General features: G+C 35.4%; 1 protein-coding gene across 1 annotated transcript; it reads left to right on the forward strand.

Moving 5' to 3' along the window:
• Positions 1-38: 38 nt before the first annotated feature.
• On the forward strand, positions 39-24,608 carry LOC135302313 (uncharacterized). The gene is made up of 4 exons (XM_064422683.1): positions 39-534; positions 10,554-10,615; positions 11,754-11,866; positions 17,503-24,608. Exons 1-3 carry the CDS (start codon positions 39-41, stop codon positions 11,853-11,855), a joined length of 660 nt encoding a protein of 219 aa, XP_064278753.1. The 3' UTR covers positions 11,856-11,866; positions 17,503-24,608.
• The last annotated feature ends 1,457 nt before the right edge of the window (positions 24,609-26,065 follow it).

A 26,065-nucleotide genomic window follows, 5' to 3' on the forward strand; every position in this document is an offset into this window, starting at 1 on the left:
AGGAGGGCGCGGACGCGGAGGCAGAGCGCTGGGCGCCTATGGAGGGCAGGGCGGCCGCGCTGGCAGGCCCGGGCCGCCCGTTTGAGGGCACCGGCCGCCTGCCGCTTCCCTGTGACTGCCTATTGCCTTCTGTCCTTCAGCGAAGAACCACGGACCTGCTCCAAGTGACTGCTGCCTGGGGAGCAGGGCCGAGGGAGGCCACCCCTCCCCTTGGGGTGCCCGGCGCAGCGACTGTAGGGCATAGTTGCACCTCCGCCGAGGCCGGGGCAGGGAGGCCAGCAGGGTGGGTAGGAGGTGCTGCGCGGCTTTACAAGTCGCCAGTGATTGCGGACCAGAGATTGCGGCAGCGGGGAGGTTGGAACAGCAAAGCTGACCAGGCTGCCTCGCTGCTCTCCGCTCGCAGGCGAGCACAAGATGTCCATCTGCATACTCGGCTTCAGCTGCTGCTGACCGAAAATCGTATCTCCTCATCTGATCCCTGTTTTGGGCCAATTTTTGACCAATCCCACCACGAAGCACATGACAGACACCCCTGTAGGTTTGCAAGCTAAGTCACAAGCTTACCCAGTGACTTTTTGACACCTGACACACAAGTTGATTTCTTCGCGTCACAGGAGAAACACGTGGGTTAGTTCTCTCGGAGAAACTATTGCTAGACAAACTTCAGGGGTACTGTATCAGCAGATAATGGCATTGCTGTTGGTATTGTGGCAGGGCTTCAAGCAGCAGTCTAAAGGCCCGCTACTTTCGGGGCTTTCGTTCTGGGGCCGGTGAGGCTGAAATGGGTCCGAAGCCACTGGTGCACGCTTGGTTGCCCAGCCTGGCTGGAGCGCGGTGTGCAGCTCAGCGGGACCAGCACAGTGCCTCGGGGTGCCCCGCTCCCCGCAGTGACCAGGAATGCCCATTCATGGTTCCTGCTGAATTTAGTTGCAGCAAACACTGCAGATACCACAAAAAGCTTTGTCCCTCCAGGCTGGGATAAATGCTTTATGCACTGTGAGTGCTAACTTACCAGTCCCCTGTAATGTGATACTATACAATGCTATATAACAATCTGTACTACTCAGTCTTTACATTAGTTCCTTGCACATAGGCTGCTGAGTATGAAGTTCCCAGGAAGAGATAAGATGGAAGAAAGCATTCTAAAAAAACTCACTTTGTTACAGTGATACATAACAATTCCAAAATAAATGCATAGTGAAACAAGTATATAAGTTTGTTTTTCTATGTACAGCTCATGAAACAGCTTGAAAAACCACTTTTTTTTAAGATGATTTTAGTTAGCACATGATTTATACAGTAAATCACTATAAAATAGGAATGAATAATTATGGGCAGATATGAAAGTGATGATGCCTTCCTAAATACACTTTTGAAAAGTTAACAAATGACAATTGATATAAAACTTATTTGCTAAGTAGTTGTGAAGAGGTAGTAAACACAAAATAGATTTTTCTGCGCTGGAATAATTGCAAAAAACTTACATTTGAAAAAAATAAATCTTCAGTTCATGCTTTGACCACCACAGGCTGGCATTATGAAACTGAATGTTTGACTTGCCTTGCAATTGCTTACAGGGTATTTGACTTTCCTACTAGTTTATTGATGATGACATAATGTGTAAATCTTTGAAAGCTTTCTCTGCTCTTCAAAGCATCCTAGGTGATCTAAAATAGGGTGTCTTAGATGTGAAATTCTGATGAAAGCACAGTAATTTTTTTAAGGCTTGGGTCTTCTCTTTTTAGCTCATAAAAGTAATGGAGACCTGTTCTGAACTAAAAGAGAGATTTTTAGCAGGTTACTAAAATGAATGAAACAGTATTGTGTAGTACATGAACTAGTAGAAAATAACCAGACCTCTGAGGAACTGTAAAAAAAGGCAGAACAAAGTTACTTGATTTATTGCCCAGAAAATAAAGAGAGGACAGTAATTTTTTTATACATCACCTCTATATTTTCTGGGTTTGAATGATGCATATTTACTTATTTGTTATCACAAAAAAGAATAATTCGGCTACTAGTTGTGAACCCTTAGAATATGCTTATTTCCGATACTTAGCAATGATACGTGGAAAGTAAAAATCATGTGCATAAATTAATCTACTGCTTTATAAAATGGAGAGGTCATATAATCTGTAGCTGTAATCAGACAACTTTAGAACAAACACTCAATTACTTGTAAAGATCTTTTCTAAGCATTATTATAAGATCTGCAAAGAGTAATTCTCAAGTCCTGCATTTTCAAAAGAATCTGTTATTATTAATCTATTTTTGATACAATGTAGCTGGGCATTGGGGGAATGGTTCTATTGCATTCAGTTCTACAGCTTCCAGAAAAAGCACTTTTCCACAGACTTGTTTGAAGTAGAAGTTAAATACAATACTGTAGAACCAAGGTCTGCTTAATTTACTAGTGCAACTGGAATTTTTGCTGCTACTTGATGAAGACATCAGTAGTTATTTTCACAAATAAAAAAGGGACATTTGGGTCCCAGAATTCGAGAAATATATCAGAACTGAATTAATAAAGTGGGGTTTGAAAACAAATCTGCATTTTACCCAAAAGGATGCTGTTTTCAAATTATGTGGAATATATTCTATGAGAAAATTTGTTTGCTTTCATTTTCCTAATGGAATAGCTCTTGTGTAGTGTCACTGCTCTTAAAAAGTTCTGCCATATGACAGTGGACAAAAGACAGTGCACCATCTCTCAAACTGCTTGCCCCAAGACATTCTGCTGTACTGCCTCAAGCAGCTCAAACAATAAAGTCCACCAAAGCTGCCTTTCATCTTGTGGTAGTACTGGCTAGTTTGTGCAGAAGGCCTGCAATGGCTCAGTGTTTCTTTTTCACCCTTTTCTGCCTAGAAAGTTGAAAATAATGATAATGAATTAGTATAACTGGAGGAACCTGTCAGAGGATTGAAAAAAAGCAATGCAGTATCCCTAATGATCTGGAATAGTTAATTAAGTTCTCTTATAAATGAGTTCCAAAAATAACTTACTTTCAGTAAGTTATTCTGAGAAACAGTCATTTTAGCATACCTGAGCTGCAGTGCTTCTTAGCAAAGGGCCAATTATCTGGTGATTGGCAGTTAAAGGTGAACTAATGAAGTTCTTAATTAAAAGATTTCCTATTATAATCACCAGTAAGTAACAGAATACTGCATATGTAAAGCAGATATAACGTTAGAAGAATATTTCTATGTTGAAACAAAGGTTTTGAAAATCGTCTCTGCTTTGCTTACCAGGTCCAGAACGGGAATGTTAGAGTTTTCACGGGTGCTGCTGGCAGTGTGCCACTATTGGCCTTTATTAGGGTGTCCTGCCCTGACTCTCCTACAGTCAGAGGTGTTTTCTTCATTTGACATGTGGCAGAATTTTTTGCTGCTCTTAGTACCCAAAGTTCTCTATGTAATACAGAAAAACGGTTTGAGATTTCACAGGAGAATATTTCGGTTGGACTTTTAACTAAGAAACTGGCTGCAGAGTTCCTTTAGCTGCCTGTCATCAACAGCTTCCCTGAATTTTCACTTACTTCACAGTAAGCAGGATATTTTCAATTTCTCCGCAAGATTATACTAGAATTATATTTTGAGAAAAAAAATCTGGTTTGTCAGCATGAGATGCATTGACATACTACTAAAATCTGAAAAAAGAAATTTCTCAGACGGCATCTCTCTCTCCATTCAGCTGTACAAGGACTCCAGGTCCTACTGTCTACGTTTCTGCAGCTTGACAGATGTAGAGTATTGCTCTGAATGCCGCATAACCACACTAACAGTTCATGATGCCCTAGATAAAACAACCTGTTAAGATTAGCTTGGGCACCTTGTCACACTGATTGTCTCTTTTTAGACCAAAATAGGCATACATTGACTTAAAGTTGATCTCCAGCCATTCACACAGACATGGCCCTGGGGATCAGTGCTGTATGTGAAGATTGTCTTATTTGGCCTATGGTTTCCTTGCTCTTAAATGCTCCATATAAACACTACTAAACACAGCTAATCTTGTAATTCTTAGTTCTGGTCAGGCAGGGCTTGTCATTTTCATAGGTGATTTGAATTCTTTCTGCAGAACTATGAAATTCAGCAACTTTATTTTGTCCTTTGTATAGAACTTTTTAGAACTCTCAGACTGGTATTCATTGACTACTATGACAAAGAGAATTTAGCCTAAGGTAGCATTATATACGTTCTTGACTAGTAGGTAATTGCCCTTATATGATGTCAGTTTTTCGAAGCATTTGATGAACTTCATTAACCAATCTACCATTCTTCAGAGAGTCAAAGATATAACATTAACCTTATAAGATTATGCCTCTGTCAAAATGACCAGTGTTTCCATCAGGCACTAGTGCAAGCTAAAGTAATACTCAGTGACAAATAAACAGTTTTTCCACTTGACTAGATGAGTTTTCAGTGTTCGAAATCTTAATTCTCTATATTAGTAAAAGCACTAATATTAATTACCACCAAGAGAAACTGTTGAGTGTGACTTGCAAAATCATTAATTTACCATTTTCTGTTAAGCATAATCCATGGTATTTAAATGTATTTTTCTCCATCTGAAGTCTTTAAGTACTTTCAAGACAAAAAACAAATGTCTGACCACCTCCAGGTCACCAGAAAGCCTGTAGTAATAAAGGAGTTGCTCTTCTACATATATCTATTTTCATTGCAATTAAAAATTTAAGTGGGGATGTTATATTTAAAGCACTTTTATAGTCTCCCCACTTTTTCTCCCTTATTAAAAAGATTGTAGTTTTAGAAATGAGGATTTTTTGTGGAGATTTTAAATGCAAAACAAATTTGCAAGCTAATCTAATAATACATTGACAAAATGTAAATCAGAGATGAGTTTATTGCAAAGAAGTACATGTACAAGATTCAAAACCAAGTCCCTGTTATCTGAGATGTTTCCTGTGAAGCTGTATTAACTGACGATGAAGATTGAAGACAGAAATTTTGGAGCATTTCTGCATGTTAGAGACTATTAACCATTCTAGAGAGGAAGAAAGAGACTGGGCTCAATAATCTTTAAAATGTGTTCATCATCCAAAAAATTTGAATCTAAAATGATAGGCTTTAGTTTATTGGGAGTTAGCCGTCTATTGGCTGCAAAACACCCAGAAAAAAAAATGTGGTCATTGATAATGATCCATAAGAACAGAGAGAAATTAGCTATCTCTTTTAATGAGGTTAAGCTACTGTATCTTCTTCATCATCATAAGGTAAACCACTGGGATCTTGTAGGCAGAAATGGCTGAGATATTTTTACAGAGACACAGAAATTTAGAGAAAGAGCTTTCAATGAAAAGAGTCAGAAAATTGAACTGTTGCAATGAAAATCTAAAAAGGAACTATAATCTCTTATTGTAGTGGTATATGATTTGGGATCAGTCCTCACTTACTAAGTGGTTCTGCAGTTTATGATTGATTAAAACATTTGAGTAGGTTAAAGCTGGTGAAGTATCAGGGGAATAAGCAAACAGAAAGTTTTTTGGCCCATTTGTTTCATTGCAAAAATCTTTCTGTACCATAAAATATTTATAACAGAGTTTTAAGTAATAAAAAGGACTATTTTCTTTTCATTCCATTCTTCCTATTTGTTCAATTTTGTCAGTAAAAATAACATTAATAACTTTAACAATCAAAGCAGATTTTAATGTGTCATATTTAATACTCTTCATCTCACAGTTAAATTTTTCAAGAGAGAATTAATCTAGTAAGTATGGAGCTGTTTTGACCTAATTAGCAAAGTAGTGAGCTTAATTTTGAGTGATACAGAGAAAGCATTTCATTGCTGAAAAGAAGCAGCAAATCAGTTTTACTTTTCAATGTCCCATTGAACTGTATGACATCATGTGTAGTATAAACCACTTGACATAATCTGCCTCTGATTTTGAGTCCTGAAGGAAGGGTGGCTGTGACAGTGCCCTTTGAAATAACATTGAAGCTTCAGCTCCCATGTCAACATCATGCTCTAATCAGTGCAGTCTTTTTTGTCACAGGGACTTCCACCTTATAATTGACCCTGACATATGCTATTCACTCTACCCCTTGGCTTCGGACATATAATTCCTGTCATGGTCAATTATTAGGTGATAGAGCCTGCAACCACAGGGACCATTGCTTAAAATCATCCTACACAGTAAGCCCTGAAGTGACCAAATTCACATATAACTGGAGGGGAAGAGGGGATCTAGTCTTTGAAAAAAGTAATATTCTTTTCACTTCTATATAGAAAAATGTCAATTTTCATCATCCTGTAAACTACTGAGACAAATGGTGACAGTGCTATTTCTGAAACAGGTTAAGGAAAAGTACAGAAACCTTTACCAAACTCAAAACACTGTGCAATGAGGAAATTGTCTGTATGAGCATACAGTATGCATAAAAATTAGATTACACTACATTTGAAAGGCAGATGAGAGTTTAAGAGTGACAAGTGGGCAAGTGCTAAAAATAAGGGCATGTTACTTCCTTTCCAACACTGCTTTGTCTGTATGCTTTCTTTGATGTTGTTTAAGCTTTGAAGTAAAGAAATACCTTTCAAGAGTCTGAAAGGTACTTCTGATTACTATATTGATAAGAACTAATTTTGAACAAAATATGTCTTGTGGTTTTCCCATTGGTGCTATAATGCCTGAAAAAATTGCACAATGATAAAAACCAGGATACCTGCTCTCTGGTCTTCATACAAACATTATGATTTTCAAAACCAAACAGTTTTGCAGTCATTGTATTTCAGCAGTAATGTTTAAAAAAATCATTACTTCAGGAATATGAGCTGAGAAGAGCAAAAGTTTACCATTCATCTGCAAAGGTTGAAAGGCAGTTTTGTGAACTATTGGTTCACTTCACAGATTCTCTGTCCATAGTCAACTATGCCACTGCCCCAGAGGACTCTCCCTGTTTTTGCTGTGTGAACATTAATTTCAATCTGCTAGGCACCACTGCCTATTTATTTGGGTTTGGGTTTTTTGGTTGGTGGGGTTGTGGGTTTTTAAAAAGAAATTTGAAGGGAATTTTAATGATCTATAGTTTTTTCAAGTCACAAATTTTTTGTCTGTGGAAATCTTACACTGGATTGTTTCACTGCTGACAATTTACTTAATTCTCTTATATATAGAGCACAGCTCAGAAATAATCTGTAAAAGACCCTTGCATATCTGCTTAGTTTTAAGGTAATACAAGATATAGTGTTCTGAAAGATGCGATTTGGTGATATCTTTATTTCATTTCTTAGCCTGAATAGACAAAGCTCTAATTAACATTCATACAATTATCTAAGTCTTTAAAATCCCATCTGTCTTAATGATGTATACATAGCATAGCAAGCCCAATAAATACCAAGCACATACAATGCAAATGCTTTTAATTTAAACTATAACACTGCTTACTGAAGCTCTTGTACATATTCTGTTGTTCAGTTGTATGGTTATCATAAGACTTGAAGACTTCCTCCTGAAGTACACAGTCCTGCGTATATCTGAGAGCTGTTAGTTCAGCAACTGCTGTTACTGTGTGCAATATCCAAACAAGTAAACTTTGAAAATTACTGATTTAGCTACATGTGAGTTAACTAGTGTATAATCTGGCTGAGGTGTTTGCAAGACAAGAACTAACCTTGACTGAACATGCAAATAGATGTGAATACTAAATTTCCACACCTTCAGAATTAAAAAAAAATTAAAAGTGCTGTTCCTAACATGCATTCTTTTATCTACCCCGCATGTATCATGTGACATTCTAAACATTATTTCATAGAAGAATTAATTCATCTTTCAGCAGTGTGCAGTCTGTGAAGCAAGGAGAATAACTCCTGGCTGCTTTATGGTTTAAAGCATGATTGAATATACTAACAGGGCTCCATGAAGTACTTACTTCAATATATATAATGTATTTTTAAAACATTTCATCTCTATACAGGTCTCTTCCTCTCAAGAAGTGGAGCATCTCTATTGCACTTAAGAAGATGAGGCAATAGAGCCCAAAAATACTGAGACAGCACCAGTGATCTGAATCTTGTAATTTTATTCTCTGGTCAATAACTTGTTGATCATTGCTTGATCATTCCTCCTACTTCAGTTGCTCTGTGTTTCAGTTTCTCTCAATATAAAGTGACATAGCTATACCTTGCAGAGTATTTTGAGAATTATGGGAGTTTACAACTGTGTAAAATACAAAACATAATTGTAGTAAGTATTTTTAAAAGAGTCTTTTCGTAAACCTTTTAACTCTGTTGCTCTAAAAATCATTCTTATCATTTAGATTATGGCAATTAAGGGAAATACTTTTTGTGTAATGAATGAGATAATTTGTAGTTATATAAATTTATAAGATCAGCTTATTTTCAAAGTTTATATGCAGGTTCTTCTGGGAAAGTAGACAGGGACATCAGAAGCAGTATTTAAATCTCACCACGGCAACTGATTTTTCTATGCTCATTCAAATAACATATTTGCAAAACTGCCAGATGGGGAGAGAACTGCAGTGATAAAATAATGGTGAGGTTTGTAGTACAGGAAAAAAGGATCAGACATTAGATATATTATTTTAACATTATGAGGAGCTTTTAACATTTAACAAACTTCTTAAATAGAAGCTTTTCATTGGTGTATCTTCTGTAAAAATAGCAAAAGGAAAAGGTGAAAGAAAACCATACAGCTAAAGCTGACACAAATCCTAACCAAACACAATTAATAAGGAGTATAAAAATGGTAAATATTTGAATCATAAATCTTGTGGCAGTATGGGAGGCAGAAGGTTACTATAAGCTTTGCATTGAAGATTTCTAGTAGGGTATATCCAGTCTCTCCTCCTTCCATTATGGATACAATTGGTAAAAAACAGCTTTGAAAAATTTGATTCTCCCAGGCTCTTATGCATACTACAGCATTAAAAGCAAACATTTAAAGATAGAAAACTTGTGAAACCTCAGTGCATTTTTTAACCCATTTCCAGGAAGCATTAGATCAACAGCAGAAATAATTGCTGTCAGTTTGTACTTTTTGACCAATAATTCTCTGTATTTTCTGCAAGAAACTTGAGTGATGCAAATGACCTTATTTTTACAGCATGCTTTTATTAAATAGTTTATTATTTTGGCAGACTAATAAAGATTTTGGTATTTGCTTTTATTTGCAATAATATTACCACGACATAAAAAAGGATTTTATGTTCTTTTTGAGGAACAAGGAGGATAAAAGTGTTGATGGATAGTGCAACTAAGGCATCAGCAATGAGCTGGAAATGAGACACATAAATATGAAAGCAGAGCTAAGAAAATAGAACTGCACCCTTGGCCTTTCTTAAAAGAACATGCACATGCCATGGTTCATTCATACAGTTACAGAAACTCCTTTTGTTTTTAGTGAGTCAGTGAAAATATGCATAGACTAAAATATTACCAAGATTCTCAGTTGTTTGGCATATTTCTGTAGTTAATGTAGTTGTGAAGTATTTCAAAACATTTAGAGAAATGACTGTTGATGATTTTTAGAAGACATGTATTTTCTTTGAAGTATAAATTTGTCTTTTTTTTCAAGTTATCTCTTAGACAAAGGTGGTGAAGCAATATCTGTGTTCAGTTTTCCCTTTTTTGCCCTTTAAACAGACCTAATTCTTTAAAGATCAAAGAGCTGAGACCTCATAGCCAGATCAGACAATCACACCAAGGTTTTAAAAACAAAATTATCAGTCCCGTAGTAAAAATAAAAGAAGCCTATATACCATGAAATAGAATTAATCTTATTTTATATTGGATGGGGAGTTTGGTTTCAGATTGAGAAGACTGTGACTATAATATTCATTTCGCAATAATTTGAGCCTTGAGATTGGGTGGTGTTAGATGCAAGGGGTATTCAGCAGTAAGAAATTTATTGATTCAAACACATAATTGGATGTGCCTTGGAAATAATGATACTTTCTTGATTGAGGGTGCTTAAGATTTGAATTTTGCTTATAGCCACTCCTCAAAAAGACAGTCGAAGTAGAAAAATATGAACAGAACAAATACCAATGAAAAAAAGCTAAACAGGCAAACAAAACTTTCCCTCACTGGAAATTTGTTTGTTCCATTTGCCTTTTCTAAAAGGCAGCCAGTAAATAAGAATCACAAAGTATGAGTTTCTTAGAAGAATAAATCTAGCAATTAATTATATGTCAAGGCTTAAGAATCAAAAAACTGCTTATGCCCATTGCCAGTCATTCACTCCCTGTCAGTAGTAGTTCACATCTTTCCTGGGATGGCATCCAACCACAGTGGCATCTAAAATATAGCAGGCTATATTGTTACAGTTGGAGGTGAAATTGAAAGTTGCACCAAACAGAAGTGACAAATTCACATTGCTCAGTGTTGCCTAGCAATAAGAGATGAGTTTATTATGAACACTTGACTCTATATCCATCGCAAGGAGGCTTTGTATTCACACCAAAATGCCACTAGTCTTACAGGCAAAAGGGGCAAAAATAGGGTGGGCAGAAGGAGGGAGCAGTCACGGTAGTTGTGAGTATGTTCTGTATTTCAAGATTTCTGTCTTTCTCAGGGGAGTGGGTCAGGAAGAGAAGGCAGAGCCTGCCTCCAGCTGAACTCTTTGAGATTGGCCAGGTAGCTTGTTACAGACCTTAATCATGCTTTTGAATGCCCTTAGTAGTGCTGTTTCATTAGTAATGGCTTGTAGTTCAGACACTGCAAATGAAATCTTTACTGAATGTTCCCAAGAACTGCTCAGTAGTTGTTTTCATTGTGCAGAGCTTTCAATTTGCTTCTGCTCTATTTTCATTTTTTTCTTATTTTTTTCTTATTTTAAAGGGAAAAGGACAAGTGATCAGGGAGCTTTTCCCTCCTCAGACATCTTGCTCTTTTCTTTTTTGACCACTGTTTGTATGGGAGAACATTTATTTCTACCTTGGACATTGGACCTTGTCTCTCAAAGTATTAATTACCTAACTATTCACATTAATGTTGTTTTTTTAAAGAACATTTAGGTATCCTTGAAGACCTTACTGGATACCCACATATTTAGGCACATGATCAATTTTAAAAATCAATGCAATAGTTTCTATTAAACTGGCCCCCCCTCCAATAACTGATCTGTTTCTGTGTTTTTATGCCATCTGCATTTTTGACAACTGAATATTTTTGACAGCATGGTCCATTGTGCCCAAGTTCACATCATTTTTTTTTCTCTCTTTTTTTTAAAACATCATATGACTACATATGTAATAAGAAAATGGGTTATATCACACATTTTGCTTTACAGATTTGGGTTCACAGTGGATTTTTTGAACTGACAAAAATTGTACAAGAAGTATTTCTATTATAAGAGTGCATTTATTTTATACACATGCTAGATTAATGAAATGATATGTAAATATATTGAAATTACAAAACAGTTGTGATTTTTAAGAAGCTTTAGAAACAAAAAAAATAGATGAAATTTAGAGATTATGTAGTTTAGGTAAAATAGAATAAAATATAAATAAAAAATGCTATCTCTTGTGAAATGTTTAATTAAAAATGCTAGTGCAGAATTATCTCCTTTGCTTATATGTTCATCTAGCCAAAATAACTGAATCTATGAAAATTTGATAGTATAATTTTTATATTTTGTGTGCCAAAATGCAGCTATTGTCTCAAATTGTGACTTAGGCAGTAAGCTTTGAAGGTATAAAACTGAGGTACTTGTATGTTGTAAATGTTTTTGTAAAAACCTTTAGTAACTTTGGTCCTTTCTTTATTTCAGATTCAACGTGTTACAAACAAACATATTCCACCTGTTACAACAATCTGGCATATTACTTCCTTGATACGTGATGATACAATACCTCTCAGGTTTGCTGAGTAGCAAAGAGAAATGTAAGCAAATGAAAAGGTTTTCCACTTTCACAGGTTTTTTTCTGCTTGGGGTTCTGTTTGTCTGAGAACCGTATGAATAGAAGCCATATTTTATAGTATTTCTTTAACCTCTGCCATCTGGTGTAGGTTAGTTTTTCCACTGCCAACATATCCTAGAGGCCCCAGTACCAAAATGTTTAATTTCTAAGTAAACATTTGGACTTTATAAATCCAGTTTAAAAAAATAGAGCATTATTTTTTTTAAACTTTATACTACATTTGCCACTACTGATGACATTAATAAACACACAGACAGGTATATGGGTTTAAAGACTTCTGGCCATTACTTTTCCATAACCAGCCTTGAGAGATGTTAGGTCACCTGACATCTTTAATCATTGAGTCATGCTCAGTTATCAGAAAGAGACTTGAATATTCCCTTCTGACGTAAAGCCTGAAGTTGTGTCAAGGGATTTGCACCACCACAGCCAAAACTTTCCAAATCAAGTGTTGTTTCAGGCAAATAATACTCACCCATGCCATAGCCAGAGCTTTAACTTTTTTTAAATTTTATTTTAATTTAAACCAAAGTTATTTCACTGCAACAAGAAAGGATTGTTGCTACGTAAGAATTTAGACAAGTGACTAACTACTTAAGAAAACCAAATAAGGTAATAACCACATCTCTAGCAACTTCCTTATGTCTGAGGAAGAAAAAAACCCACAAAAATCATGTGGCAGAATTGTACTACCAAGAGGATAAAGTCCTTCTTAAACTTGCAAGAGTATAGTGTTTCACTTTGTACTAGGTAGCAAATTATCAGATTTCTCTTTGAAGAAATGCAGTGCTGTTGATTGTCCCAAGCTGATCTTCAGTCAGAGTGAAAAACTGAAAAATCCTTGCTTGTGCTGAGCATGGGCAGGCAGACTGAATTATCTTAATCAGTATTTTTCAGAGGCAGACAGTCACCAGATAAACAAGCCATGGACGATATGGGTGCACAGATTATAGAGAACATTTAAAGCTGTGTATAGGCAAGTTCTGAAGGGTAAAGAAAAGATAAATAACTACTATCTTGTTTCTTAATTTTGATTTTAGGGAAAGTTCTGGAAAAAACCTTAGGAATTTCTACTTTTTTACATGCCCACCTGATTAATTTTTTTTGTGGGTGTGTAGTTTTCCCTAAATTCTAAAATATCAAGAATATAGAAGGATTACCACCTTCACTTGATGCATTTCCTAATCCTGATGAGTATTCAGAAACATGTTTCTGGCATGAAATGAATTTTTAATGAAAATTCAGAGAAGGTCTTCATTTAGTGTTTATTGAGTTTCAAATTAAACAAGTCTTAATAATAAAGAACAGTAAATTAATTAACAAGTGTCTCTTTTTTGAGCACTGAGGTCTGAGCTGCTGTGCAAAAGTTATGCCCATTTAAATGAATTTAAAATTTGATTAGTTTAATCAGTGTGATTTGGTAATGAAGATTGATGGTATTTATTGAATTTAAATGATACTTGTCCTGAGGATAATTCCTCTTGCTGGACAGTATGTATGAAGAGATGAGGTATCACCTTTCAGCCAGTCTGGGGTGTGAAATTCTGTGTTACTTTGCAAGACCACTAATTGCATTTATTTTATTATGCTGAGTTATAAACAGCATCATCTGGGGAGTGAACATCCTCTTTCTTTCATAGGAACAGTGACTTCTTCTGCCTGGATGGACAACTAGTGAAATTGCTTCAGTATGAATCATCAGAACAGATAAATCAGTGCCCACACTGTGATCTTTTTAGTCATCAGCAAAACTTCTTCAGTTTAATTTAGTAATTTTCTAATTCCAGCTCACTTGAGACCATTTATATTTTTTCTTTGTGGTTCTTAAACCTATCTGCATGGGAGTGGCAGCTTAGACATGCCCTGAAAGATTTACCCCAGTATTTTTTTGTAACCATTGATTAGCGCTGCAAACCAGTGCTCAGGTTTGTGTTGTGCCTGAACTCACCCTGTCCTTTCAGCACGTCTTACTAATCAGCTCATTCTCTTCTGATTCTCAGTGAACTCTACCCTTGATGTTCTGTGCTTGGCTAGACATTTTAAGTGTGGGTTTAGCCTTAGCAAACTAAACCATCTTTTTGTCTTCCCTCTTCTGCCACAGTCTTTCCTGTAAACTTTTGGTCAACATAAGAGAATTTTTCAAAGGACTGGAGATCACAATATTCATGCAGGCTTTTTGAACATAAACACCTGTGTGAGAAGGAAAAGAATAAAAATCAGAGATGCAGCAAGGAAAAGACTAGAGTAGGTCATTGCATGTTTGGCCATTCAGTAAACATGCAGCACAGCCTGTCACAACACTGTTGCTGTCTTTCATATCAGTAGTAAAAATATGTAGGAAGAATCTGGGAGTAATTTTTATTTGTTGCTTCTGTCTTAAACTGGGTGTAAAATTGGTCCTAACTCACAATCTCTCCCAGAACAGATAGGAGGGGAGAAACCTCAGAGTAAATTTCAGCACACAGACTGAACTGATACCCAAGTCCTGGGGGATGGGTTCTGGGCTCTGACTTTTTTCTCCATATTTCCTATTTAATAGCAATTTTCTCTTTTTTTCACTAACGTGAATCCAATTCAGATTTGTCTGCATCCAGTCTGCCTGCCAAGTGTGGGCTTAGGGTTTCACATGGCAGCCCCTTGCCATGTTGGGTACTTTGTGATGCCATTGTGAGGCTTTAAGTGGTTTTGACATGATTGCACTGTAATCAGTCCAGTAAAGAAGAAACTATTATATTTAAATTCTCTATAGAAGTGAATGTACCTACAGATTCAAAGTGGTGGTGAAGTATGTGGATTTTTATCAGGTGCAAATTAGTTTCGTGATTTAGATTGTTATATTTGCTGAGTACCCAAATTCTGCCCCAATAATTACTGGAGTTTTTTAAATGTGATATGCTTATAGCATGTATATATTCCCTATTTTTATTACATTATATGCTTGGAGAAAAAGAAGAGGTACTCTTAATATTATGCATAACATATATCCATCCAGGAACAATGAATAATAAACAGTCTCTGGAACGTGGCAGAAGTTTAATTCAAGGGCCATCATGGACTGCATAATTTTGGTTTTGTGTAGTAAGTAGTCAAATAACATTCAGAAATTGAAAGTGTATTTTTCTATAATACACATTTTCAAGCAGGTTTCTTGGCATGCATTTTGTTTGTACTGTGCTTGAAGTTGTTTATGGCATTAGTGGTTAGTGTGTTTGTGCATGTTTGCATTCTGTCTGTTTATGAAGTATTTCACTGGTACCCTTACACAGCATGTGGTCGGTCGAAGATTATTTTTGATAGTGAGTGTAGTCATGCATTTTGGTGTAAGACTTTAAAGTAAAGTGAGTTAAACCCTGGTTATCTGCGGTTATGCAAAGACAGACTTATAGGTTGTACGTCTTCACAGAATTTAGATAGAAAAAGTAATGCACTGTTTTAAAGATGAAAGAATGAGTTGGTGCCAATTTGTCCAACAATCATGGCAATTTGAGTTGCATAAAGATAGGCCAATTCTATTAATAACTGGAACATTTGTATATTTTTATTATCATAGATGTCAAAAATAATTAACAGATGACTCATTATATTATAATAATAACATGTGTGTAACTAATTTTTGAAATTAACTACGGAAGCAAAAACAAACTTCTAACAAGGATAATTTAAGTCGCTTCAGTCTCTAATTGACAGCTAAGTGTAGGCAATACTTTCAGGACCCAGACACAGGGCTGTGAAATTAATCTGTGAATTACACTGGGCTTATAGTGTTAGTTGATACTTTTCATGGTGTTTTGAAAGTATGGGTTGTTCAGCATGTATCTAATGACATTACAGGAATATTACTTGCAGAAAATGTAGATGCTGAGCAGCTCTAGACACTTACAGACATCAGTTCTGTAAGGATTTGTGAATGTTACAGAATAAAATATTATTGCTTTATTTAGATGCCTAACTGCAATTTTAAGAGCACTGTTCTTCCCATTAATCTTGAAACTTAAGGGAAACAGAGCTGACCAGTAATTAATTCTTACAAAATTGCACTTGTAAGTACTATTTCATAACTATTGTTAATAAAGTTCTTCATGGTAGGAAACTCCATTGTATCAGCTCCAATTTTCTTAATTTTGGGCCAATTTACATTTTTTTCCTTAAACCCTGTTTCAGTGAAGTGGAGAATTTTTTTCATACAGGTCTCTTTTTTTTTCCCCACTAGAGTAATATTAGACAATTTTCTACCAATTCTTTTACATTTCTCAAGTGTGCATTTATGAGAGCTTAAAAAAGATTTCATTAAGTTTTTCTGTCTTTGAATAAGAGAATAAAATTAATGTGTTCATTGAATATCATTTATGTTGTGCACAGTTTTTATCTACTTTCTGTACATAAAATGTTATATAGCTGTATCATTTATAACACCATGCTGTGCTGCACAACTCCAGTTTCTTTTTATGTACAATTCTGTAACATACAGTGAGACCTTTGTTTAAGAATAATGGTTTATGGGACTGTAAATGAATTTGAAAGAGGAGAGATAAAGGTAGAATCCACACCCTCTTAGTATTCTTCCTCCTTGTAAGATGCCATACCTATGTTATTCTTGAGAAGTCTAAATTCAAGCCACAGAAAATAACATTTCTATCCCTCAAGACGTAGAAGCCATTCATACAGAAATGAAGCAAAATGTGTACAGAAATAAACTTTAAATCTTATGAGTAGCAGCAGGTTCATGGTGTGAGGAAGAAAAAAAATGGTGAGAGGATGCCAAGACTGACAAACTGAATTGTGGCTCATCTGAATGTTGTTGAACTTCATTTCACTAACAAAGCAGAGAGTTAAAAAGAAAAAAATTAGGAAAAAAATCCCTCTTATCCCTGTAATATACTAGTTCTAAAAGAAATGTGTATATACTATAAAAATTCATAGATCTTTGTAACTATGTAGGTATTTTCAATGTTTTAAATTGGAAGCAGAGAAGAGGATTTCAGTAAAATCTGTATGATCATACAAAGGACAAAATTTGGTGATAGCTTGTCTGGAAATGTGTAAAAATGCATACAAAATCAGTGTAAAAATCCAAATTGTTTTTATGTAAGAAATTGCATATTTAGTGTATTTGGTGTATTAATATGCAATGATTTATGGAAGAATGCACAATTTATATATATACATATACACATACATGTATGTGTGTGTGTGTGTGTCTGTTTCCGTAGCCTATCTTTTCCTAGATTCTATCTTCCAGTTCATGTTTTTTGTGTAAATCAGGAGTGATTTTTAAAAGTCAATGTTTAAAATGTTGTAAGAGTTTATTGTCAAGTCCATTATATATAGTAGACATATATTAACATATAAGAGATGAGCCAAGACAATACAAAACTATTCATTTTGGGCTGAGTCCAAATACTGGCTCATGTGCCAACTACTTGCCAGTATAATATTTAGATAATATTCTTCAGCAGACAAGTTTTTATGTTGTAAAGAGAGATCCATGTAACCTGAATGTAACCTGGGTGTTTTTGAAAATAGAACATAACTTTTATGTTATTTAAGTATTTTAAGTATGTTAGCCTTTATATCTTCCAATTTATGCTTTTATTTCAGTGAGAGTACTGCTGGAACAGCAATTTATCTTCCAGGAAAATTCAGCAGGTCTTTTGGGACTCAAAGTATGTAAGAAGTCAGGCACTGTCCAAGTAACCACAATATTCACAACCCCCTGGAAAGCATTTTTAAACCCTGAGATAGAATTTTTGGGTTTGCAAACAATAATAAAATCATTGTCTAAAACTTTGCTTTTAATATATGTAAACATCCTAAGAGATTACAAATGTGTTCCTCTTTGTTATATGTTTTGGCTTCAGAATCATTACCCTCTAAAAGTTACTTCAGTTCCAGGTATGACTCTTTGCTATATAAGAAGTCAAGCAGCTAGTTAATTATCCACTTAAAAAATAAAATTTTGTCCTTAAGACAAAAGGAGAAGGGCACTTTTCATGACATTTTCAATGAACTGGAACTTCTTGCTTCAAATGATATTCCAAAAAACTTGCTTTTTCTCTTGGAACTGGGTCAGAGTTTTTCTAGCCTTGATAGAATTGGCATCCTTTCTCGAAATTGAAATATGCCAGCCGTAGTACTTTTTCAGTAATACAGTTATCATGCAGAAAATCTTTGATAAGGCCACATATGCACCATTTGTGCTATAGAGATCCATGAACCTGCAAGGTTATGTGACTGTGAGTAACCCCTGCTGCCATTTGATGCTACTAAGCCTTCAAAAAGCTTGACCGTGAGACAGACTTCTTTTTCCCCCAAAGGCTCAACATTCTTTTTTGTGCTACATTTTTCAGAAGAACTCTTTGTTTGAAGAAGCTGGGCAGGGTAAAGCTGGCAGACTGGAACACTGCCCTGATGTGTTGTGACAGACATGTAATCTGCCATTTGACCACTGGTTCACACATCAGTGTTAATGTGAATGTGACACCTCTCAGCATACTGTTAATCATGCATTACTCTTCTGTCTAAAATGTGGAGATGTGGAGTAGACTTTTATTCTTTTCAGAAGACTACACAAAAAACCCTAGTGAAATGAAATTTTACAGCCATAAAAAGCAAACTGATTGACAGCTGCAAATCATAGTCACAGCAACATTGATATATACATATTTATAGATCCCTAGATTTCAAAACTAAAAAGGATCATTAGAACAGTCTGCTTAATCTAACGCACTCCCACTCTAAACATGCAAGGAGTCAAATATGTAGTCCCATGTCGTGTGTGGAAACCTAGAAGATGACCTTCTGTAGTCCAGAAATTAGATCAATTCAGCTTCTTTTCCTCAGTAACACTTTTACATCTCTTGGGTTTTGTTTCTTTTTCTCCTGGTGTTTCATCACCAAAGTGCCCAGGAGTTCATCTGCTTTCATTCAACTGAAATGCATGTACCAGATGGTGCAAATAGCCCAGTATATTTCAATCCTGTATCCATGTCAAAAAACAGGCAGACTGCTGCAGTTCTTGGTTGCTGCACCTCATGGTATCAAAGGCTGGCTAAGAAGAGTGACACTGCTTGACGATGAATAAGATTTTTCAGGTCTGGCAAGGAAGTTGCTTTGGAAGCTAAAATCCTGCTTCTACTCTGTAGGAGTTGCTTTTCATGATTAATTAATTGTGTTTACACTAATCTACAAAGGATGTAAAGAAATATAAAAACAGAGTTACAGAAATATGTCTAGTTAAGATACTTTATAGTAACCATTTCATCACCTGTATTTTAAGTATATTATCTACCTGCTTGTTAGAATTTTAAAAGAAATTTACCTAAACCAGAAAGTTCTGTATTGTATTTCTCAACATTCTTTTACAGGGGGACCACTGAGATCTGTGTTTGCTGTGTGAGCAGCCTAGATCTCCCATGTCCTTAGGCCAATGAAGTTTGAAATTATCTTGAAGGCTAGGCAGTGAAGTGAAGGTCACTAGCCACTTTCATCTGATAGCACCTGCTTAGAGTTGGTCTCAACACTTTCAAAATATCTCCATAGTAAAGCCTTAGACATGCAAAAGCCATAGCTCTAGAAAAATTATGATTTCAAAGAGTGGACAGTTGTTTATCCTGGAAAACAAAAACTGGAGATAGTAGTTGAAAGCTGTGGCAAAATTTGACATTCTTTCTGTTGGTTTTCTGACTTCTAAATGCTGTAACAGTAACACAGAATACAAGAAGAATTATGCCCTCCTATTCATTCTTCTGGTGTGTTACTAATCCTACAAGTAACAGAAAACTCATGATACATTTGAACAGCAATGTCGTGCTTTCTCACCCTGTCCTCTATCATATCTGCAAGTGTCTCTCTTAAGGCCCAAGTGAAGTATTCCTCTGTCTGTTTGGGTTACCTGTGAATTTTTTTCTTAATGTCGTTTATAAGATAGGATATGAGAATTTTAAAACATGCTGGAGAATCCTGGTTTGACTAATTTTAGTGGTCTTTGGGATGATCTGTAAGTGCCTCAGGAAGGGACAGCACTCTTTTACCTGTTTAACCTGTCAAGCTCTAAAGCTTTTCTCTGTATTTTTTATTTTATTGACAATTCTCCATTGTTCTCAATCCCTAAACATTTATGGTTTTTTAACTGCTGAAGAGACAGATGCCTTACTTGGAAAACTATCTCCCTTCCTGAACAAATAATTCCAGGACAGAAAAGAGTACCACAAAATAGTTCATATAGCTAAAAGACCTGTCTTGCAAGAAATTACAATTAGTTGTATGTTCATTTTGCATTACCACGTGTAGTGTCGGTATGCTTGTTGACAAATCTATGTATGTGTATTTGTTTTTATATTCAGAAGCTCTAGTTTTCCTCCAGTCATGGTGTAGGTGGTTCTTCTCATGTGTATTGTAGTTACAGGAGTATAATTTTGAGCAGAAGTCATACTGAAAATAATTGTTTGTTTAGCTAATGGCATATTATAGATTAGGTAGAAACCATCAAACAGGCCATGGCACCAATATATATATATAATGGAAAAGTGTAAAAGATAAGTCAGGAGAGAAAGGATATTTAATATGATAGATGGAAGTGCCATGAAGACTAGTGGGATGAAGGTAATAAGAGAAAGTTTAGACTGTCTACCTGAAAATTTCTGGATAGCAAACTAGTTGCACTAAACAACTGTATATTCTCTATGGAGAAACATTAGCAGTCCAATTGCTTGAGATTTTTGAGAGGCCAAAGGAGCAGCAAAATACATGTTGGGGAAAAAGCTTGAATTGGCAGGTAGGTAGATTAGCTGACCTATTAGTTCTTTTCTATTGCAAACTTCTATGATTTTATGTGGGGAAAATTCCTTTTCAACCCACGCTGGCAATCTGTTTATGTTCTGAAGTATGATGATTGACATCCCTTTTAACTTTTAACCTAGAGAATGTCTCTGCAAGTGTTATTCCCACATATAAATGTCTAATGCTTTTAATAAAAAAAAAAAGTCTCTCAATTAGGGGACTGTATCCATGTGCAAATGCAGAATGGAGATCACAACAGAGTCTGAGGTGTTATCGCGGCATGGGCAGCACTCCCACTCAGGAAGGATGGGGCGTTGAGAAGGAAAAGGGAGCATTTGGGGCTTTATAGACTAGAGAGTGAAGGCAAACAAGAGAAAAGTGGATAAAAACAGTCAGAAAGAAGGGTATAATTTTTCTTGAAAGGGGGAATAGGAAGGAGAGAATAGAGAAAAATGGGCAGGTTCTTCTCTATAAGAATAGAGGAGCAAAATAGGAAATGAGAGCTAATTTATGGAGTAGAAGAACCAGAACAAATAAGGATGTTCTCCTATTATTATGGTGCCAGAGTAGCTTGCTACCTGTAAGCAAGGTACCTTTGGTTCATCTACATGCAGCTTTATTTTTTAAAATTTCGAACAGTGTAATATTTAGTGGGCATCACTGAAGTACACTGCATGGATTTTTGTGATAAATAGTGTATTTTACAATTAAAATTCAGCTTATCCATCTTTCCTGTGAAAGTAAAACTTACAAAAATATAGAGCATTTAGAAAACTATAGCACCTTAGTAGAAAGAAGTTCCATATTTTGCAAGTCTTTCCTGCATTTACCCCTAACTGGGGGACTGGAGATGGATTTATGAGAGGGAAAAAATTAAAAAAGAAATATTTAAAAATTATAAACTGGCAAAACTTCATGTATTTAAATATTACAAAAACACTCTTTGCATGCTATGGTATTCATTGTACAAAAAGAAATAAAAATTGCAGAGAATTACAGTTAATCAAAAATATCTTTGCTATGTTACTTGTTCTGACTTAAAGAAGTTTGCTGAAGCATCAACTTCATTTCTGTCGAGGACTGTAAAAAAGATTGAAGCCGGGGCCTGGAATATGAACAAACAATGCATCTAAGTTAGTGCCCCACAGAATATTTTAAAATTATTTAACACAAATCATCTCAGTGTCAACAACTCATCACAGATAAACTATCTAATTAACAGAAGCCATCATAGTATTTGAGAACTCAGTCTTGGCTCAGTTGATATACCAGAAGGGCACTCCTTGATAAGCAAAATTTATAAAGGAAGGTTTAAAAACATTACTGCCTGAAGGAGATTCTTCTTAGTTTTCAATTAACCCTCTGCTAGGTTGGTGTTTTTAGTTGTTTGGATTTTTTAAATCTTAATGAGATAACAAGCACAGGTTGACCTCATGTTCTCAGGTATATTCCAAGCTAAGACTCTGTTACACAGCCTCTTTTATGATGCAATATTTTTTCAGTGAGTCTGCCGTGCACTTGGAACCATGCCAAAATGACAGCTCAGTTAACAAAAGTGTCCCCAGCTTTTGTAAGCACTTATGAGATAGTTTTATCCCACTTCTTGAAAATTGCAAAGGTTGTCAAAATCCTGAGGAGATAAAACTTTGCTGCAAAACGCTTTTGGGCATCAAAGCGTTGGCTGGTTGTTGCAGCACCAAACCAGCCACTTATTGGAATTGCACTTATTGCAGGTGATTCACTTCCCTGCAGGAAGTCTGTGGGGATAGAAAGATGATAATGGGATCTAGGAAAATATAATATAGACCAAAAGTCACTGAAAATAGCTTGTGGGAAATACTGAAAAGAGAGATCTCGCCTAAATCTCTGGGGGTGATGTTTATGTGTTGCAAGGAGATGATCTAGGGCAATAATATTCATTACCCTAAAAGTGCTCCTGAAAGTAGTCTCTTTCACAGAGGAAATGTGAAATAATACTTAGGAAGGAGTGAAGTACCATTTTTTTTTCATTCCCATCCCAGGTAGATTATTTGCTACAATATTCACCAAGTGTATGGCAGAAATGGGTAGAATTAATCTTTTTTTCTGAGCTGAAGGAGATCATACTGCTGATATCAAGTCTTGGAAGAGAACAATTTATCCTTAGCCATTATATGATTCCTACAGCATTCCTAGGTTTAAACAAAGCATACTCTCACCATCTTAGAAAACAACAATACTGAGTTTCCCAAAGTCTTTTAAGAAAGAATTTAAAAATTACTGATAAAACAGAATAATCTACAGTTGTTCTTCACAAAATATTATTCTGCAACAGAAAACAGATTTTAAATGTTGGTTTGACTGAGATTTATTGTTACATCTGTGGAGGCATTTAGGCAACTCAACTACCTACCTTTGCAACTTAGAACTCTAGTTTTAAAAGCTATTAACAGGAAAGTAAAAAGAAAGATACATATGCATGCTACTACTACTACTAAAAATAATAATAATAAACCCACATCTGCATTTTCACCAAAACACTCAAAATTTTCAGTGGATTAATTGGAAAATGGGTTATTTTCAACAGAAAATGCTTAAATGCTTGAAAATAAATGTTCCCTTATTTCTTTGAAAAATTTGAATGCTGTGAAGTTTGAAAAGGATTCTTATGGTCAATTCATTAAAAATTATTGCCCAGTTTAAATTCTCTATAACTTCTCAGAGCTACTGAGGAAGACATTGATAAGGAAAACAGTAAGTCATAATGATCAATATAACAGTGTCAAAATGTCAAACAATGAATCAAATGTACAAAAATTAATTTATTTTTCTTGACTTTCACTTGGCACTTTAGTAGAGGTGATGTTATTTTAGGAACATTCTGATGAGGAACATAGGGGTAATGACTCTTGGGAATCTGCAGGGATCATTGAATTTTAAGGGCAGGAAGCCACCTAAGAGATACGCAATACATGCCAGTATAATTTTATTGCCTCTAGTAAAATAGACTAAAAAGAGTCACAAAAGCTGTGAGCAGCTGAAGGAACATATTTGGCAAGACCAAGACAATTGACAATGTGTTTGGTCTGCCCCATTTCCAATTTTTTCTAGACATTTCTCATTATATGGGTTTACACAACTTGAGGTAAGTTTATTTAAAGTTCTAAGGAGATTTTTCCACTGGGTAACACTCCAGAGAGACTTAGTGTGTTGTTCATCACATGAACACAAGTATTTATGAACATAGCTGGATATGGGTGTATTACTAAATTAATTTCTGAGTTGTTTCTTTCATATTCAATGGATTAATGTACCACTGAAGTTAGCAGCAGTGATGGCAATGACATTCTTGTACATTCCTCTAAAGATGTGGAGTATCTCAGATAAGTGTTGCAGAAATAACTCATTTTTCAGCTCCCTGGCAGTTCAAGATAATGATTTCAGATCAATTCAAATTAATGGCAGCTCTTGGACTATTTTCAATGTTTAACATGCACACATATTGTTTTACCAGACAGAGATATGCACAAACTTGATGTTTTCAGATGTCTTCTCCAAGTCTAGGAAGCTACTACATATATGTCCTGTTGTCTTTAACAGTTCAAGCAAGTGATGATCCTCATCACTCCACAAAAATAAAGTAATTGTTAATAAAGCCTAACTGACCTCAGTTAATTTGTTTCTATAAAAAGAATAGCAAAAACTTTTTAAAAAGCACTAATAATTCCTCCCACCCTCAACTCCCCAAAGTATCTGGCTCCACCCCTAATGTCCCTTTGCAAGAAAATGTGACAAACTAGGCATACCCAAAAAGTTTATGTGAAAAGACTAATTTCAGAGAAAGATTCTTCAATAAAGAATGGAAATGACATTATTTCTCAAGTGATGATTTGGATTTACACATACTTTGCATCTATAATGAATATACACACAACAGAATGACTGGAGTCCAAAAATGTCTCTACACCATCACTGTATTTTCCTGAATCTGATACTGGCAGGATGGTGAAGCACTCTCTCATAAATGTTAAAAAATGAGATGGCTTGCATCTGATAAGTGTTAGAAAAAAGGTTAGCTTTCTTGGGGTGGTTGTATCAAATTGGGATTAACATTTTCCACTTAGCCCCTTCTGCTTCTGGAGAGGCTGACATGATTTAGTGACTATGAAAGTAACACCTTTGTCATTTTCATTGTACTTCATTTCACCTTCTCATTTGTGTCTTTTTAAAATAAGATGTCTAACTGAATACAGTAATCAATGTGCCATCGATTTATATAATGCAATTGTAATCTTCTCTTTTCTATTCTCTATTCTCTTCTTAACACAATTTAACATCTTATTTGCTTTTTTAATCACCACTGAACAAGTCTCTTCACTGAGCTGTCTACAGTAAAGCCTGGATCTTTTTTTTCCTGGGAGGTTACAACTAATTCAGAAGACATGATTATGTATAAATACTTTAGACCGTTTCCACTAATGTGTTTTTGGGGGGGGTCTTTTCTGTGTTGAGGCTTATCTGCTGCTCAGTTGTTCAACCAGATTTTTTTACAGAATTCAACTAAAGCTCTTCATAGTTTCTTAATTTAAATGATACAAATGAATTTACAATTTCAGCTGCTTTATCACATTTAGTCTTTATCCTGTTTTCAAATTCAACATACGAGAGCGCAGTACTTTTGCCAAAACTGTTTTATGTAGTTAACTCTGTATTCATCATGTTGGAAACAAGAATTTTGTTGCTGTTCTGTTAGTCTATGATTATATAGCTGTAATACCAACAACTACTAAATAGGATAAACACCCAAGAAACACCTGAAAAATACCTACTGTAAAACTGTAAACCTGGGGTACATAACAGTCTAGCCATAGCTACATGTCACAGCATTGATTTATCCTCCTAAACCAACCTTAATCATAGGACACTTGTCTCCTATATTATGCCTGTATTTCTGTGTCATCAAATTTTTAATAGTTAAGACTTCATTAATTTACTGACTTCTGCTTTACTGTAGAGATTTTTGCTGATTTCCATATGAATTAGTTTACAATTAAGTCACCCATGTGAAAACTACAATGTCGTCACTAAAATATACAGAATATATTGAAGGTAGTTTTTATATTTCTGGCAAGAAATATAGATTTTTCCTCATTGTTTTCTTGCAGAGAACTGGACATCACTGGAGAATTTAAAATACTTGCAATATTTACAAAATTATGTTCCATGACATCTCTTCTTAAAACAAAAAAAAAAATACTGCAGGAGAGGGTTCTGATATTTGCCATTTTCACTGCCATTTTTTCTGTATTTGTCTAGAGCATATAGAGATAAGAGTCTTATGCCTCTTTGTTGCAATCACACTGCAATTAGTAGACAATAAACACAGGAGATAGATCTCTCATTA

This window comes from Passer domesticus, chromosome 6 (genome assembly GCF_036417665.1).
Source record: "Passer domesticus isolate bPasDom1 chromosome 6, bPasDom1.hap1, whole genome shotgun sequence".
Classification (NCBI taxonomy): domain Eukaryota; kingdom Metazoa; phylum Chordata; class Aves; order Passeriformes; family Passeridae; genus Passer; species Passer domesticus.